At 38.8% G+C, this 17,629-nt stretch overlaps 1 protein-coding gene across 3 annotated transcripts in view; it reads left to right on the top strand.

Moving 5' to 3' along the window:
• Window positions 1-17,629, top strand: part of RABGAP1L (RAB GTPase activating protein 1 like) — a 700,878-nt gene that overhangs the window by 497,604 nt on the left and 185,645 nt on the right. For all 3 annotated transcript variants that reach the window (XM_081224264.1, XM_081224266.1, XM_081224265.1), the window contains exon 18: window positions 15,201-15,242. In XM_081224264.1, coding sequence (XP_081080390.1) covers window positions 15,201-15,242 — 42 coding nt within the window. The remainder of the gene's footprint in view (window positions 1-15,200; window positions 15,243-17,629) is intronic.

Consider the following 17,629-nt stretch of genomic DNA (forward strand, 5'->3'; position numbering starts at 1 on the left):
TTGCTGTGCAAAAATGCTTGACTAGGAACATCATAGAGCTATAGAAAATAGGACCTTTGCCAACTTATAACTGTTTTTGTATTCAAGGAAAATCAGTTGCTCATCAGAATATTTTGTTACATTTAAAAATGGGTCATTCCTGTATTGTAAACATTTTTAGTTTCAAAATTTAGTTTTCAGGTTGCAGTAAAAAATTATTATTTTCAAAACATGTATATTGTCTCTTCTAGTAAGGAATGTGGTTTCTGGTCAAGCAGGTAATATGTATTTATGTTAAAATTTGGGGCACATTTGTAATTGATGAGCAAATGTTGATTTTCATTGGGTTTTTTTTTTTTTCTTTTTGGCCGTGCTGCTCGGCATGCGGGATCTCAGTTCCCCAACTAGGGATCAAACCCATACCCCCTGCATTGGAAGCGCAGAGTCTTAACCACTTGACCGCCAGAGAAGTTCTGATTTTCATTGGAATTTTTAAAGAAAATAATATTGATAGCTTGTTTTCTCTGAAATTTTTTCTATTACCAGTTTCATAAAATTAACCTGCTAAATTGACTCTTCTTTTGCTTGGTTTTTCATTATATGCTGTTCTTTTCTCACCATTAATCTGCCAAATTTTATCACTTTCAGATTTTCCTGTTTGCATTTTTATTAAGCTTAACTCATTTCATTGTATTTCCTGTAGATTTAAAAATAGCCAATTGTATAACTAACAACATTGTAAAACAATTATACTCCAATAAATATATTAAAATTAATTAATAATTAATTAAAATAAAATAGCCAATTGTAGAGTTTCCTATTAAAACAGAATAATACCACCTGTATATAAATATGTACACATATATACACGGACATAAATTACTGAAGACATTTGTGAAATTGGACACAAGTAACATATTTTCAACAACATTCAAAGAGACCACTTTATTTTTTATTTTTTTCTGCTGGCGGGGTATATAGACTAGCCTGCAGTGGATCCCAGCGTTTATGTTTTTATTAGTCATTTTCTCAGATATGCACCATATCTCTCTTTTTTTGCTGTACTCATTGAAATAAAAGGTCAGATATTTTCCATTATAAAATTCATCCATGCTAGAGGTTGTGAGTTTTCTATACATATGTTTTCCATATATTATATTTTAGTTTTGATTTATGTTAGAGTTATGTTCATATTTTATAGGGAATATAGTATGCTTTTTAGAATTTGTCATATATTCATTTTTAAATGCATAAAATATAATTTGCCTTGATATTTTAAGTACTTGATGAGATTTTTTGCATAATTCAAATAAAATCTGATATATTGATTTACTCGCTGTAGGAAGCATCAACTATCTTTTCTTAGTGGATTATTACCTACATGAATATACTTGAAAAGACCATTCATTAGAGAATTGAATATGTTCCAGTTTTTTTATAACACATGATTGGTATTAATAGATTATGGAGAGATTATTTAACATCTTCATTTATTTGACCACAATTTCTAAAAAACTATACTGAGCACCATATCAGTCTTTTTTTTAAAGATATATATATATTTTTTAAGATATATATATATATATATATATATATTTTTTTTTTTTTTTTTTTTTGCGGTACACGGGCCTCTCACTGTTGTGGTCTCTCCCGTTGCAGAGCACAGGCTCCGGACGCGCAGGCTCAGCGGCCATGGCTCACGGGCCCAGCCGCTCCGCGGCATGTGGGATCTTCCCGGACTGGGGCACGAACCCATGTTCCCTGCATCGGCAGGTGGACTCTCAACCACTATGCCACCAGGGAAGCCCAAGATATATTTTTGATATATATATTTTTAAGATATATTCTATTTCTTTTTTTAAATTTTATTTATTTAATTTTTATTTTGGACTGCGTTTAGTATTCGTTGCTGCATGCGGGCTTTTCTCTAGTTGCGGCGAGCGAGGGCTACTCTTGGTTGCAGTGCGCGGACTTCTCATTGTGTTGGCTTCTCTTGTTGCGGAGCACGGGCTCTAGAACGCAGGCTCAGTAGTTGTGGCGCACGGGCTTAGTTGCTCCGCGAGATGTGGGATCTTCCTGGACCAGGGCTCGAACCCCTGTCCCCTGCGTTGGCAGGTGGATTCTTAACCACTGTAACCCCAGGGAAGTCCAGTTGCTTCTGTTTCTATCATCATCATCATCATCTTCAGCTAGATTCCGTACCTTTTAATTAAATAATGCTATACTGAAACTCAGAATATTTTTAGTGACATTTAATTTCGATGTTTGACTTTAAGAACGTTCCACATGTGACCTTTAGAAACATATAAAATATTATGAAATAGCCAAAAGCAGACTTTAAGGAGTTTTAAGATGTGCTTGTTAGAGGCATTGTGTGGTGATTCCCACACCTGGCTGCATATTATAATCACCTGGCCCCACCCAGACCAATAAAATTAGACCTTGGGGTGTTAGGAAAGCTCCCTAGGTGATTCTAACGAGCAGTTGGCTTGCATTAGGTAATGCTCCGCTCTCAGTCTGAATTCAAATTAGAGGCTCTTGGAAAATTCTTAAAAATACAAGTGGCCAAGCTCTACCCTCGAGATTTTTTTATTTCTTTGATCTGAGGTGGGACTCCTGCATTTGTGTGTTATAAAAGCACCCCAGGTGATTCTAATAAAAAGCCTGGATTGGGAACCACTCATCTAATGACAAAGAACTGGATTAGAGTCTGGAAGCTTGCCATTCCAGTTCTAATTCTGTGAATTAAAATAAATCACCTGGCATATATGAGCTTCCTTTGTAAAATGGAGGTATTACTATCAGCTTGTCTACGAACAGATATTGTTACAGTTGAATGAGACAGTGTACTCAGAAGTTCTTTTCAGTAAAGCCTATATGAGATGGTAGCAATTAAGGTTTACCATGGAATGGCTTCTGTAAAGTGGTGTGTTCAGTTTGGTACTAAGTCCTGTGTGGTTGTTGGCAGAAAGAAGCTACATCTGTCTCAGAGGCAGAAAGAAATTTGGTCTCCTTGGTTATCCCCAGGGTATATCATTCTGATTTTTTAAGTTTGCACTGCATTTTTATTCAGACCAGGCTGCTAGTGGCTCTGGATGGTAGGGGTCAGGCAGTGGAGAGAAAGATGGAGCTGCCCTATCTGGAGATTTTTAAAGTTTTGTAAATTCCTGTAATTAGTAATATTCTTCTTATACCTTGACAGAGACATGGTGGGCAACAGTGGAGTTGTTTACCTGGTTTAAGTTTTCAGACTCTTTTTCAGTGCTTTCCTCTTGTATCTCTTCTATGTCTACTGTCCCTAGTGTTTAAGCTTCACCAACATTTACCCATATACTGAGTGAGGACAGAAGAAAGAGAAGGGGTCTCCAAAGATGAATACACTCACTAATGGTTTCCCACCATGACACAAACCTCAGGACTTCAGCCATGGAGGGGTAAGAATTAACTATGCAGGACATTCCCTGGTGTGTTAGTCTAGGTACAGCCATTCACTGGATTCATCAGCCAAGCAAAATTACATACAATTTCTTTTTTTTTTAACGTTAACAGCGTATTCATTTTTAAAATAAATTTATTTATTTATTTATTAAAATGCCTCTAACAAGCACATCTTATTTATTAAAATTTATTTATTTTATTTATTAAAAATTTTTTTTAAATTTATTTAGTTTTATTTTTGGCTGTGTTATGTCTTTGTTGCTGCGCACAGGCTTTCTCTAGTTGCGGCGAGCATGGGCTCGAGCACTCTTCGTTGTGGTGCGTGGGCTTCTCACTGCAGCGGCTTCTCTTGTTGCGGAGCACGGGCTCTAGGCATGCGGGCTTCAGTAGTTGTGGCACGTGGGTTCAGTAGTTGTGGCTCACGGGCTCTAGAGCGCAGGCTCAGTAGTTGTGGTGCACAGGCTTAGTTGCTCTGAGGCATGGGGATCTTCCCAGACCAGGGCTCGAACCCGTGTCCCCTGCATTGGCAGGCGGATTCTCAACCACTGTGCCACCAGGGAAGCCCCTACATACAATTTCTTGAGGTTTTTAAATCCTCTCAACTGTATATTTGACTGAAAATTCTTGAGTTTTGTTTTTTGGTATGATTCTGCTTTGAGAGTACTTAAAATATCAGTTCCTTTTTATCTCTGAAGACCGTGATTAATGTGTAATTGTTTTTGTTTTCTTGATGCACTATACCCTAGTTTTCAGATTTGGAAAGAAGTGATGAACCTTCTGGGACAGAAAAAGATGAAAGATAACATGTGTGTATTTTAGTGTTACTCTCCAGGAGCTCAATTTTTATATTTAAAAAGGAACTGAGCATAACATGTTTATCTTTCCAAATAACCTGAAAAGGAGGCTCAACAACCAAAAAAACAAAGTATGTAGTTAATATCAAGGAATTGTGGAAACAAATTAGTTTGAAGAACATTTCATGAATTTTAATTCTCATTCAAGGTTTTTTTCCTTGATCCTAACAACCCTATTCATTTCATCAATTCATTCAACTAATTCTGAGCACCTACTCTGTTCCAGGTAGTGTCCCGAGAGATGGAAATATACCAGTAAAGACACAGGCAGGGTTCTGCCCTCATGTAACTTACAGGGAAATAGAGGCTGGTAAATGAGTAGTTACACAGCAGTAGAATGAGTGCTGTGATATGGAGAACATAGGTGCTTTTAAAGATCACTACTGAGGGGTACCTAACCCAGCAATGAAAAGCCAAAAAGCCTCCCAGAGGAATTAGTGTCTAATCCCAGACCTAGACAAGGGGAACAGTAACTAAGAGAAGAGGGAAGAATGTTCCAGGTAGAGAAAAACACCACACAGTAAGGTCCAGAGGTTCAGGGCATGGTCTAATATGGGGGAATTCCTTGAAAAGAACCTATTTTTCATTTCCCTATAACTATGAGATGACTAAGGAGGGTGGGATTTGGGGGGAGTGGGTACCACCAGTGAAATCCATACAAGCAGCAGCGGGGGGAAGTGCCATTTCCTCTTGACATCGTGCATGATGGTACATGACACAGTAGCAGCCTACTGAGAGAGTTATCAAGGAAGACCTTATAGTTTACCGGTAGGTCTAAATCTTCCCGTTGGGATTCGCTGGGTTAGCACTGTAAAGGAAAAAACCCTGCTTTTCCCTCCTGCTGTAGGGTAAAATCTCAGTTCAGTGTTATCTCCTGTGTTTCTTCTCTGTGTGTCTCCTTTGCTCTCATACTCCTAGCACACTCACACAGAACACTTCACTTCTGACGCTTTTAGTCTCCAAATGTGTGGATGTTTTTCCCCACACCAAGCAGTTCTCTGCAACACTAGCTGGGTGTCCTACAATTTAACTCAATTCCAACACTGTCTACCTGGATATAGTGTCAGATCCCACAGGTTAAAGGCTCAGTCCCACAGCACTGTGCTCCCACCCTACTTCAGATGCCAGTTGCAAGTAATAGGTCCCCAGGTTACCCACAATTCTGTCCATTTTGGCTACAAATCAGAGGTTCCCATGACCCCTCCCCAAGTTCAATTAATTAGCTAGAGGGGCTCATAGAGCTCAGGGAAACATTTACTTACCTTTCCCAGTTTATTAAAGGATATGATAAAGGATACAGATGAATAGCCAGATGAAGAGATACATAAGACAAGGTCTGGGAGTGTCCCAAGCACAGGAGCTTTTGTCCCCACGGAGTTTGGGGTACATTACTCTCCCAGTGTGGATGTGTTCGCCAACCTAGGAGCTCTCCAAATCCTGTACTATTGGGATTTTTATGGAGGCTTCATAACACAGGCTTGGTTGATCATTAACTTCATTTTCAACCCTTCTCCCTTCTCAAGAGAGTGTGGGCTGGGTCCGGAAATTCCAAGCTTCTAATCATAGCTTGATCTTTCAGAGACCAGCCCTCATCCAGGAGCCATCCAGGAATCCACCCACAGTTCTTGCTTCACTAGAATAAAAGACACTCCTGTCACCCAGGAAATTACAAAGGTTCCGAGAGCCCTGTATCAGGAACCAGTGTCAAAGACGAAATATTCGAACAGAGGTGCTCTGAGGGTTCTTATCACTTTGGAAATTACAAGGGTTTCTGGAGCTCTGGGCCAACAACCCGGGCAGAGGCCGGGTTGTATTTTCTATTGTCTCACAAGCATATATTTAATGCCACTCAAGTTGATATATTAATATATACCTTGTAATGATAAATTGATACACTCTCATGTATCTCTTAGCTAATGGTCTTCTGGAGCCATGTTTAGTCTGAAGATGCAGTATTAAAATATCTACATTGTTAATTCAGCTAACCTTTAAGATAATCTTATTCTGACTTTAAATTAATAGCTTCAAATTTGAGGAAAATGTATAGTGTACCATGGTCATTTCAAACACTGTCTCCGGAGACAGACTGCCTGTCTTGAATCCCAGCTTCAAGCATTTGTGTGTGACCTTGGGTGAATTAATGAACCTTCAGCAATGTGTTTCAGCTTCTGCATCTCTCATACATCTACATCTGTCTCATCTCTCATTTTTTTATTTAAAAATTTTTTATTTTAAAAGAAAGGAGTGGGTGTAGGTACAAGAACTGTAACAGAGTTTCTATACCTTCTGGCTTCTGGGTGAGTTGGGTCAATGGAAACTCTAGCAGGAGATTGGAGGAAGGAGAGAATCAAGATCAGCTGGTAGTTAGGAATTGGTGAGAGTACTTTGTCCTTATGAAGGGAATCAAAAACACCCCCTGCAGGGGCTTCCCTGGTGGCACAGTGGTTGAGAGTCTGCCTGCTGATGCAGGGGACACGGGTTTGTGCCCTGGTCCGGGAAGATCCCACATGCCACAGAACGGCTGGGCCCGTGAGCCATGGCCGCTGAGCCTGCGCGTCCGGAGCCTGTGCTCCGCAACGGGAGAGGCCACAACAGTGAGAGGCCCACGTTCTGCAAAAAACAAAAAACAAAAAAACCCACCCCTGCAGCCTGGGATCACTGACTGATAACTGTGTAGCTAGAAGACAACATAATCCAAGGCACATCATGACTTGAGGGGATTTGAGGAGAACAGAAAGGTGATTGCCAGTGTTCATTGTCAGTAGGACATCTTTATAGGAACTACAAAGTGCTTTCCAGGTCACACCTCTCCGTTTTAAGCAGGGGTGATATGTTGTCTGTTTACATTTTTATCTCCTATCCTAGTCTGGAAGTCCCTTGGTAGAGGGATGATTTACCCATCCTTGTAAACATACAAGTGCTTGTATATACTAAGCAGTTCTCAGAATTCCTGGTACACAGATTTTATGAATACTTGTCAAAAGCTATAATTTAATTTATTTATAATTTTATAATTTATAAATTTATAATTTAATTTATTTCTCTTATTTTATATGCCTTGCTTCTGAAAGGTTTATTTAATTCAGATGACACTAACCTCTAAGAATTCTCTCCAGAGTCACTCATAATTAAGGACTCAGACTTTATAGATATACCTGTTTCCAGTACTTCACTCAAAAAACAAATCCAAGTCAAGCAAAGATAATCACCCACAACCAGACAGATGCATTCATGTTACATTTACTTTTCATCCCTCTCCATTCTTGAACTCTTCTTCACCACTCTACTTATGAAAAATTAACAAATGATTCTATAACAAAAATGGACAATATATAATACAACTGGGGGAAAGGAAGGGTGGGAATCATCCAAGTTTTGTTATATTTTATATTATATTAGTGAATTAGTAGTAGACATAAGGGAGGACTTATCCATGAGGGTTTTGAAACATTAGGACTTACAGTGAATTTGTATGCAAGGCTGCTGTGAAAGTCCCTGAAATCTTTTTTTTAAAAGCTCCTTCTTGGTTTTCAGTGCTACAATCCTGACCTCTAGTGGGCATTCAGAAACAAACCAAAAGCCAAAACATCACATCATTTTACTTATTACTCCATCAAAGTCCATCATTTAGTCATCCTAAAAAACTGAACTTGTAAAGTGTTTACAATACGAGAAACACAGAATAAAGTAAAATACATTTTGGCTGACATTTACAGTATTCTTGTTATAGGACCTATATTTAAGAGCAGCCAGTATTTACTTCTTTATATTTGCATGGTAATTATCTGTCACTCTCTTTTTTTTGTGGAAGAAGATGCATTCCTTTATAGATCACAGAAGTAAAAATTTAACAAAGAGAAGCTGAAGGGTTTCTTCTCAGGTTACCTGATGTGCATAACAAACTACATCAAACCTGAGTGGCTTTAAAACAATGATTTTAGAGCAAGACATAGTGATATTATGTAGCCTCCTGATACGATGCGCTGACACAACATTGCTTCTGTGGTATTTGTGCCAAGAATACATAATCTAAGTTTAATCCTAAGGAGACATCAGAAAAATCAAATTGAGGGACATTCTACAAAATAACTGGCCAGTAGTCTTAAAAAAAAGTGTCAAGTTTGTGGAAGACAAAGACTGAAAACCATCCCAGATGAAAGACTAAGGAGACATGACAACTATTGGATCCTGGACCAGAAAAAAGACATTAGTGGGACATTTGACAAAATTTGAATATTATTTTCTTGGTTTCGATAGTTATACTATGGTTATGTAAGATGTTAACATCTGATAAAGCCAGGTGAAGGGTATGCAGAAACTCTTGGTCCTATTTTTGCAAATTTTTTCTAAACCTGAAACTATTTCAAAATGAAAGGGGTTTAAAAATTAAAAATAGCCATTTATTTTGTTGACAATTTCATAAGTCAGGAATTTGAGAAGAATTTAGCTAATGTGCTTCATCTCTGATCTACATGGCATCTGCTGGAGCACCTGAGGCTGGAGGATTCACTTTCAGGATGACATCTTCACTCACATATCTGGCACCTGGGTGATCCTTGCCTGTCTTTCTGTGCATGGCATCTTGTCCTGCAGGTCCCTTCTTTTTTTGGCCTCTTAGAGCATGGGAGTCTAAGTGTAATTGCACTTCTTACATAGTGGCTGGCTTCCAAGAGCAAGCGCTCCATGAGATAGGACGTGGAAGCTGTCAGTCTCTTATGAGACCTGGGCCCAGAGTACTGGCATAGCTTCACTTCTACCACATTCTGTTGGTCAAAGCAGTAGCACAGTCTTCCCTGATTCAAGAGGAGAGGTTCAAGACCCCACCTCTCAATGGGAGAAGTGTCCAAGAATTATGACTATCTTTAATTCATAACAGATATCTCACCAAAATCTGCCTGACTTTTCAGTAGAGGTGGAATCAGTGAAAGAAGCCACGGTTTTGTTTTTTTGGGGGGTCGGGCATACATAAATTCTAGTCTTGTCTTTACCATTTACTAAAGTGTGATGTCTCCTAACCTCAGTTTCCTCATTTCTAAAATGGTGGCAGTAACACATATGCCACAGAGTTATTGAGAGAATTAGTGAAAAAATATACATAGAAAATGTAAGATGTGGCAGACAATAAATATGTGAACCTAATAATACTCACCAGCATTTACTGCATACTTAGCAAGTGCTCAGTTCATCTGATATGCTTTTTATACGCTGTCTCACTTCTTCATTGCCCCTTCCTCAGGTGACGTGTCCCATTGTTGGATGGGCCAGAAAGGGCAGCACCTATTTCCTCTAGCTTTCGTTGTATTTGCCTGCGAGCCTGCTCCGTTTACCTGGTTTGGTAATTATCCCCTGCCTTGTTTGGATTTCCATTTCCACATACTACGTTTATTTTGATCCCTAAGGACCCAGGTGCTGAGGCACTTCTGGCACTTTTTGGCACTGCCTTTTCAGCATTTGTTCTCCGTGCTGTCAGTATAGTTTCTGACAGCTTCTCACACAATCTGTCAGCCCCCTGTGAGCCCACGATTGCCTGCTCATCAGAGCCAAAATGGTCAGTGTCTTTGTTTCAGGGAGTGCTCTGCTGTCAGCCTTCCTTTATGCAAGATTGTGGGTGCTCAGTTGTTGGCCTACCCAGGAACACGATGATCTGCACTTTGGAGCAATTATTTAATTTGGGGCAATTACTTGTAGGTGTTCTTCAAAGTGAAGGTTTTGCCAGGCTGTGACTGAATTTTGAAACAGCAGCTTCCCAATCAGTTAGGGAACTACTCCTTCACACACACAAGGCTGATCTCAATCTGTTGTCACTGGAGGAAGGTGGTGACCCTTTCTTTTCACGGCAAGCTGAGTTTCTGTTGCTTCACATCCCCCAAGCAGTCAGCTAATTTTTGTCTGTTTTCGGTATGGAGACAAATAATAAAATTTGGTTTTGGTAGAAGTCACCTATTTGTTATCTTTCTCCTCCCTGCTCTCAAAATGTACTTGCCTTTAAATGGGAAGAAGCACTTTAATCCTTTCGGAATTAGAGGCCGCATTAAATAATACCCAGCTAAGTGATTCATTCATTCATTCATTCATTCATTTATTCCTTGAGCCATCTTCTCTAACTTAGTGGTTAAGAGTATGAGTTCTAGAGTTATACTGTGTAGGTTTAAATGCACTTAATAGCTGTGTGACCTTGGGAAATTTAATTTGACTTCTCTAAATCTTAATTTTCTTGTGGGTAAAATGGAATTTCAGGTTGTCGTGGTATTAAGTAAGGACATGTTTTTGTTGTAATTAATTTAGATCTTGGCACATAGAAAATATTCAGTGGATGTTGTCTCATTTATTATCTTGCACTTGGAGTTAGACATTGCACTATAAATAAGCCGTAACGATGTATTTACTTGTTGTTTTTACTCTTAATAACTCTGCAAATGCTTTAACCCTTTCAATCCTATTAGGAACACTTATTTACCCCTCAGTAACAATCAAAGTGCTACAAATTACATATTCCTGAAGGGGAAACATCTTGAAAATATATAACATTTTTTTTCTTTCTTTCTTTCTTTTTTTTTTTTTTTTTTGCGGTACGCGGGCCTCTCATTGTTGTGGCCTCTCCCGTTGCGGAGCACAGGCTCCGGACGCACAGGCTCAGCGGCCATGGCTCACGGGCCCAGCCGCTCCCGGCATGTGGGCTCTTCCCGGACCGGGGCACGAACCCGTGTCCCCCTGCATCGGCAGGCAGACTCTCAACCACTGCGCCACCAGAGAAGCCCAATTTTTTTCTTTTAAAAATATATCTCAGCTCAATTAGGCAAAAGTTGGACCATGTAAAAGTAGGTGGACAATAAAATAATGGGGGATTTAGTTCATATGGTAGCTTGGAAGAGTGAAATGTGGTTTGCTTATAATTTACTTCATTGTTGGCTAGCAGGCTGAGGACCAAAGCTTGCATTGACATTGTCATCTTAAAAACAACCTATTGGAACTTCCCTGGTGGCACAGTGGTTAAGAATCCGCCTGCCAGTACAGGGGACAGGGGTTCGAGTCCTGGTCTGGGAAGATCCCACATGCCGTGGAGCAGCGAAGCCCGTGCGCCACAGCTACTGAACCTGCACTCTAGAGCCTGCGAGCCACAACTATTGAGCCTGCGGGCTGCAGCTACTGAAGCCCATGCACCTAGAGCCCCTGCTCTGCAACAAGGGAAGCCACCGCAATGAGAAGCCTGTGCACCGCAACAAAGAGTAGCCCCAGCTCGCTGCAACTAGAGAAAGCCCACACGTAGCAACGAAGACTCAATGAAGCCATAAATAAATATATAAATAAATAAGTAAATTTATTTTTTTTAAAAAAAACTATTTGTAGTGCCCAGATGTTGGCCTGAGGAAGGTTACTGTAATTTAATGATACCTCTAATTGTATCCCTAAATGGGAATGTCTTATTTAAAAGAGAAAAATAGATATTTTTAAATATCTGACTAAAGTTGCCTTTTTTATTCTCTTCTTAGGAAATCAGGATACATTTTGTAGTGAAGTAAAGCACTGGGTAGAATAGCAAGTTTTTCCTGATTCCAACAACTTAGAGGTCTAAAAATACCTTTATTTGCACAGTCTGGCCACACTATTCTACTTTAGTTGAAGGTTTATGAAGTCTTTACTTTTCTTCATTTTTGTGGATAATATCTAGGGTTTCATGTAAGCAGGTGCAATAATACTTTATTATTATGAACTTATTTAAAGAGTTTACGTATATAAAATTTTCTGATAACTGAAAGTTACCTCTTTAGCTTCCCAAACTTAAAGAAAATCTACTTTTTATTTAAAACACAGACTATGCTCCCTTAAGCACGATGTTTCTAATGTAAGTGTTTGTTAACATTGCTGAGATTATCACAGTGAACTAATGTTAACTATTGAAGGGCTATTGGCTCCACTAAATGAGCCCGGACAGCTACACATTTTTTTTTAAAGTTTATCTTCTGTTTCTATCAGATCTAATATTTTGATTCTGGTAACTATCGCAACAGGCTCTGTCCCTAACCCTATCTTCCACATACTTTGTCTTTTACTTTGCTACTTCTGATATCTGTAAACTATAAAATCGTATTACCAAACTAATTCTAAGTGTAAATGAAATTAAAATTGAATAAATTTTTTTCCTGGTATTAGCGAGAGCTATTTTGGCTATCTAGAGATTTTTTTTTTTCTCCAAGTTCTTGTTTGTGTTTTCTATAGCTCAGTTGTCCAATAGTTTGACTTTGAGATCATTGAAAAACAAGGTTTCTTACTGTCATTTGATGGTGATTCTACAAATTGGTCTAGTTAGGTCCATATGGAAAAGAATAAATCCCAGAAAATTTGGGGATAGCTAGTATAGTTCATTCATTTGGTCATCATACAAGCCCTTATTAAGTACATTACACCAGCACTGTGTGGTGAAAATGCCCTTAAACTACACATTAAGAGGCTTGGCAAATGATCCTAGCCTGCTACTACTAAATGCATATATAACCTTAGGCTAGTCAAGTTCATATTCTGAAAAATGGGAATCATAATACAGGTTGTTATGTGGATCACTGAGATTTCACTCTTCCTGTGAAAGCAAGCAGGCAGGGGAAATTTTTGGCAGGGAGGTCGAGAACATAGCAGAGTTAGTTTAACATGGAGTGGAATACCCTGAAGGGGTTTGGGAAGGAGAGGGAAGAGTAGGAGACTGGTTTAGGAGAAAGGATCGGAACATTTTTTTTTTTTTTTTTTTTTTTTTTTGCGGTACACGGGCCTCTCACTGCTGTGGCCTCTCCCGTTGTGGAGCACAGTCTCCGGACGCACAGGCTCAGTGGACTTGGCTCACGGACCCAGCCACTCCACGGCATGTGGGATCTTCCCAGACTGGGGCATGAACCCGTGTCCCCTGCATCAGCAGGCGGACTCTCAACCACTGCACCACCAGGGAAGCCTCAGGACCAGAGCATTTTGAGGATTAGAGAACGAGAGACAAGAGATGTTTACATTGCCAGCAGTGACTAGAAAAACAAGAGCCAGAGACACTGTAGGTTTAGTCCTGATGGCAGCTTGATCAGCACTCAGGTTGTGAGGATTCACTATGCCTAGCCGCTGTGACGTGGGGCTGGAGGATACGTGTAGCAGGGCCTACAAGTGGGCAACAGCTAGCGGGTGAGGACCCAAATTTAGATGAGGAAAGCAAATTCTGCTTAATTGTAACCCATGTTCTTTTGATTGTGATCGTGGTCTCCTTTTTTTTTCTAATTGTGATCAAAACCAGTCTAGAATCCTTGTTTGGAGTGGTGATGCACTCTGTCAATTTGATTTTGTCTCCTGGCCTGATTATACTTCCTACTGCTTTCTGATTCTTAAAGGATTAACTGAGTACACCCAAAACCTTCAACCAAAGATTCTGTGTTTATCATTCATCCCTTCTTACTATTATGTCATATGTTTGGTAGTTGAATATGAAAGATGAGCATATTATAACAGGAATGCACTCTAATTATGAAACTGAGCAGGACCCTCTGGGACTCCGGGGCATGGAAACCTTTCTGCGTCCCATGTTCCTTGTTTGCAGGGAACGTGACCTTCCTGAGTCCCAAAGGGCAAATTCCAACAGTTGCTAATCAGAGAAGGGAGAGGATTCAGAGATGAGGGAGGAGCACCAGAGAAGGCCACCTGAGGCCAGATTAAAGAAACCAGAGAAGCCCATCAAGAGATTACCTGAGACCAGATTAAAGGAGTGTAGACCTTGCACACACCCTAATCTTATCAACAACCCCACCCTGAACTATTGCTGTAAAACTCACCAAATCCTCCCAGTTGGGACACACAGTTTTTCAGGGCAGGAGCCCGCTGCGTCCCCTTTTGCCTGGCAAAGCAAAAAGACTATTGTTTTCTACTTCACCAAAAACTCTGTCTCCGAGATTCAATTCGACACTGGTGCACAGAAGCCGAGTTTTCAGCATCAATTACCTAGTCCTAATTCTTCTGATTTTGGAGACAGTAAAAGGATGGTTTATTAAAGGTTCTTTGTATAACACACCTGGTACAACTCTATATCTAGAAGGTAGATAGATTATATTTGTGACCAAGCTGAAGAGGGCACATCAAATAGGCCCTGGACTTATGGGAGATGTCAGCACAGATTTGAAAGGTCTTTCTTCTCATGTATGATGACTTGCATGACAAGGAAACTGCGTATTCTGTGGCAACTTTGTTTCTGACTCTGTCATCTTGAGCGTTTGAGATTCCTGTCTCTTGACTTTAATATCTCAACATTTCTTCAGAGTCATTGGGCTGAACTCAGAGTCAAAATTCAGCCCCAGTATGGCTTCTTAACAAACTATTTAATTTCTTTATTCATGAAGAAATGTTGCTCTGGTTTTCAGGAAAAAAGGGACAAGGGAGTCTAGCAAATAGCTCCTAATTACCACCTCTAGTTGTACACATACTACTTGAAAGCAAGCACTAAAAAAAACAGCAAAGCAATAAGAACAGTAGTGGAAATCCAGTGTGATGCTTTACAATTCCCCTCATAGAATCTGTCCCAGTTATCAGCAACACTATTTTTCTTTGTTTTGTTTTGTTTGCCACTGTCAGTTTAACCACATCACACAGATAAGACTTAAAAATTTCAATTAATAATTTTAGACTTCGGTGTCACTGCCATTTTGATCAAGGAACTTGACTTTTGCAAGCCCTGAGCCAATTTGTTGTAAAAACAATAATTTTATGTGAGCATTAATTAAATAGCACCTAAAATTTATAATAAGCCTCTCAGAGAAGAAAAAATACCTTTAGAAATCTCATGTTTAATTATTATTGTATGTGAAAATGAAAACAGATTTTATCAATGCTATACAGAAGTCTTGGGAAGATCCTTAATCAAACAGTGGTAGATGTGACAGTACTGATTTTGACTCTCTTTTCCTGTTTCAGGGTTTGAACATAATCTTTCATGTAGCCTTGGCTCTCCTAAAGGTAAGTCTGTTTCTATGTTTAAGTTACCAAACTGTCTTACCTCTCTGCCCTTGGAACTGGGCATCATTCAATTTACAGCCTTTGCCTCATTCTAGATTCTTGAAAGCAAGAAAAAAAATGACTTCTCTGAGGAACTCTGATCCTCTCTCCTTCCCCCATCCTTTTTTGTTGTTGTTTATTTCAAGTTCGGTTTTCTTAAAATCCATTTACTCTTGCTATCACAGAACTTTTTCCAGTAAGATAAAAATATTTCCTTTCATTCAAGTTGTATGATATGAGAAAAAGACATGTTTTCTGTCAAAATAATGCCAGCTTTCTTCTTAAAACACTTATCATAATAGCACCCCTAAAGGTACCTAAACATATAATTGAATTATTAGAAAGCTTCTCTAATACACTGACTAAAAAAGAAACTGCTACATTTCAATTTGCTGATAGCTAGAAATTTATAAGACATGTTAGAATTCAATTATAATTACCTTGTTGGATTTTATATCAACATATCAGTACAGTTTTAAAAGTGTGGAAACAGCAAGACAGTTGCTGCAGAGTTGATGAAAATAACCTGGTTGGGTTTTGTCCTTCAGTTGAAGATGAAGTTCTGTTATTGAAGGTGATAATTGCCTTGTTTATAAAAAGATACAAGTACACCCTTTTCCCAGTAAAATGTAATGGTTAAAATTGCAGGCACCGGACTCAGACAGATTTGGTTCTAATATCAGCTCTAGTATGACTTTGGGCAAATTACTCAGACCCTGAATTTTGAGATAATAATGAAAACTAACTTATAGGATTGCTAAATGACATGATACATAAAACTCTCTTAACGTAATGTCTGGAAAATTGTATCGCCTAATAAATGGTAGCTGTTATTATTGTGATTACCATTATATTGACATAGTAATTCAGAATTTGTTACTAGATTCTTCCAATTTTTTCTTCCAGATTTCCCAAAAGGTAACAATCTGAATCTTCAGAGAAGCTCTTGATATTTTAGGAGAGGTTCCATGCTTAACCATTAAATGCCTTGATTCAAAACAAAGGCATCACATAATATAGGCCCTATGCAACTCAAAATGTGGGCTGCTGCGCCTCATCTCTTATTCTGTTAAGCATTTGTTTTTTATGAAGTTTGTAAACTGTACTTCGAACTTTTCATTAAATCATTTTGAGTTTAGATATGAACAGTTCATATGACAAAGTTGCTTTAGAAGTTAAGGAAAATATTTTAAATATTTTCAATAAAGTAACAAGCGTCTTTGTGTATATCTTTCCATGAAATCATGGATCTCCACCTCATTTTTTTTTCTTGTCATTAAAACAAATCAAAACCAAAAGATGCTTTCTGCAGAGGGCTGGAATAGGACTTTTAGACTGCCTAAGCAGTGAAAGTATTATGTAATTAAGACTAAAAACAATATTAAACCATAAAGTAAGTATAAGGAAGTCCAACAAAATTTTGATTTTTCCTATCATGTCTAATTTTTTTGTTTCAGATATTACATCTTTCCCAAAATGCCTTTTCTCATTTTTAATGACCTTTCTTTACTAGTGCTCTTAGCCCGTGCTTAATCTGTCTTTTGCGGGTAACCCAGGACTTTGCCTCTGGATATCAGACCTGTACTCCATGTCAGCCTAATAATTTATTCATCTGATAAATTATCCCCCTGGTTGACAGGTTTTGGGGGCTTGATTGTATTGTTTTCATTTATTTATGGCCATGTTAACCCAGACATGGCCTGTGCAGGGGACATTCTCTGGCCACTGGGCAGAAAGGCTTTTGTATCTTCCTAGCAATGCATGGATACTCATCTAATATCATCTTGGAGAAAGTCTAGTTAGAGAAAATAAAAAGGAGAGCTTTCCCATTTCTATAGGTTTATATTTATCTCTCTTCCTTGTTTGAATCCTGGAGCTGACCTCACATAGAGACAGTACATATATAGGCTGCACTGAAGTGTACTTAATTGATCTGATTGCCCCACCTAGAAAAAGAATACTCCAAACACATTTGACAGTGACTAACTTTCAGCTTCTAATCTATCAGATAAAAGAATATAAACTTGTTTATATCAGAATAACACAATTAGGGATAGTTCAAAGTGCTTATGAACCCAGCCTAACTAATTTGCAGTATAGCTGCAGAGGGACTTTAGATTTCTCTGTATTTCTTGTGATGAGGGAAACCAGAAAGGGAAATAACATTACTTGAGCACTTACTTTGCGCTAAGTGTTAACGTAGGTTATCTCATTAGCACACATCAAATGTGTTATTTGTAGGAGAATCATGAACTGTGTTAGAGAAAACTATCTAATTCTCTTCCTCAGTTGATTATTGAGGGAGCCAAGGCCCCAGATGGCCTAAAATCTTTTGGCTTAGAAAAGGC

This window comes from Mesoplodon bidens (assembly GCF_964165515.1).
Source record: "Mesoplodon bidens genome assembly, chromosome: 2".
In the NCBI taxonomy this organism is placed as follows: domain Eukaryota; kingdom Metazoa; phylum Chordata; class Mammalia; order Artiodactyla; family Ziphiidae; genus Mesoplodon; species Mesoplodon bidens.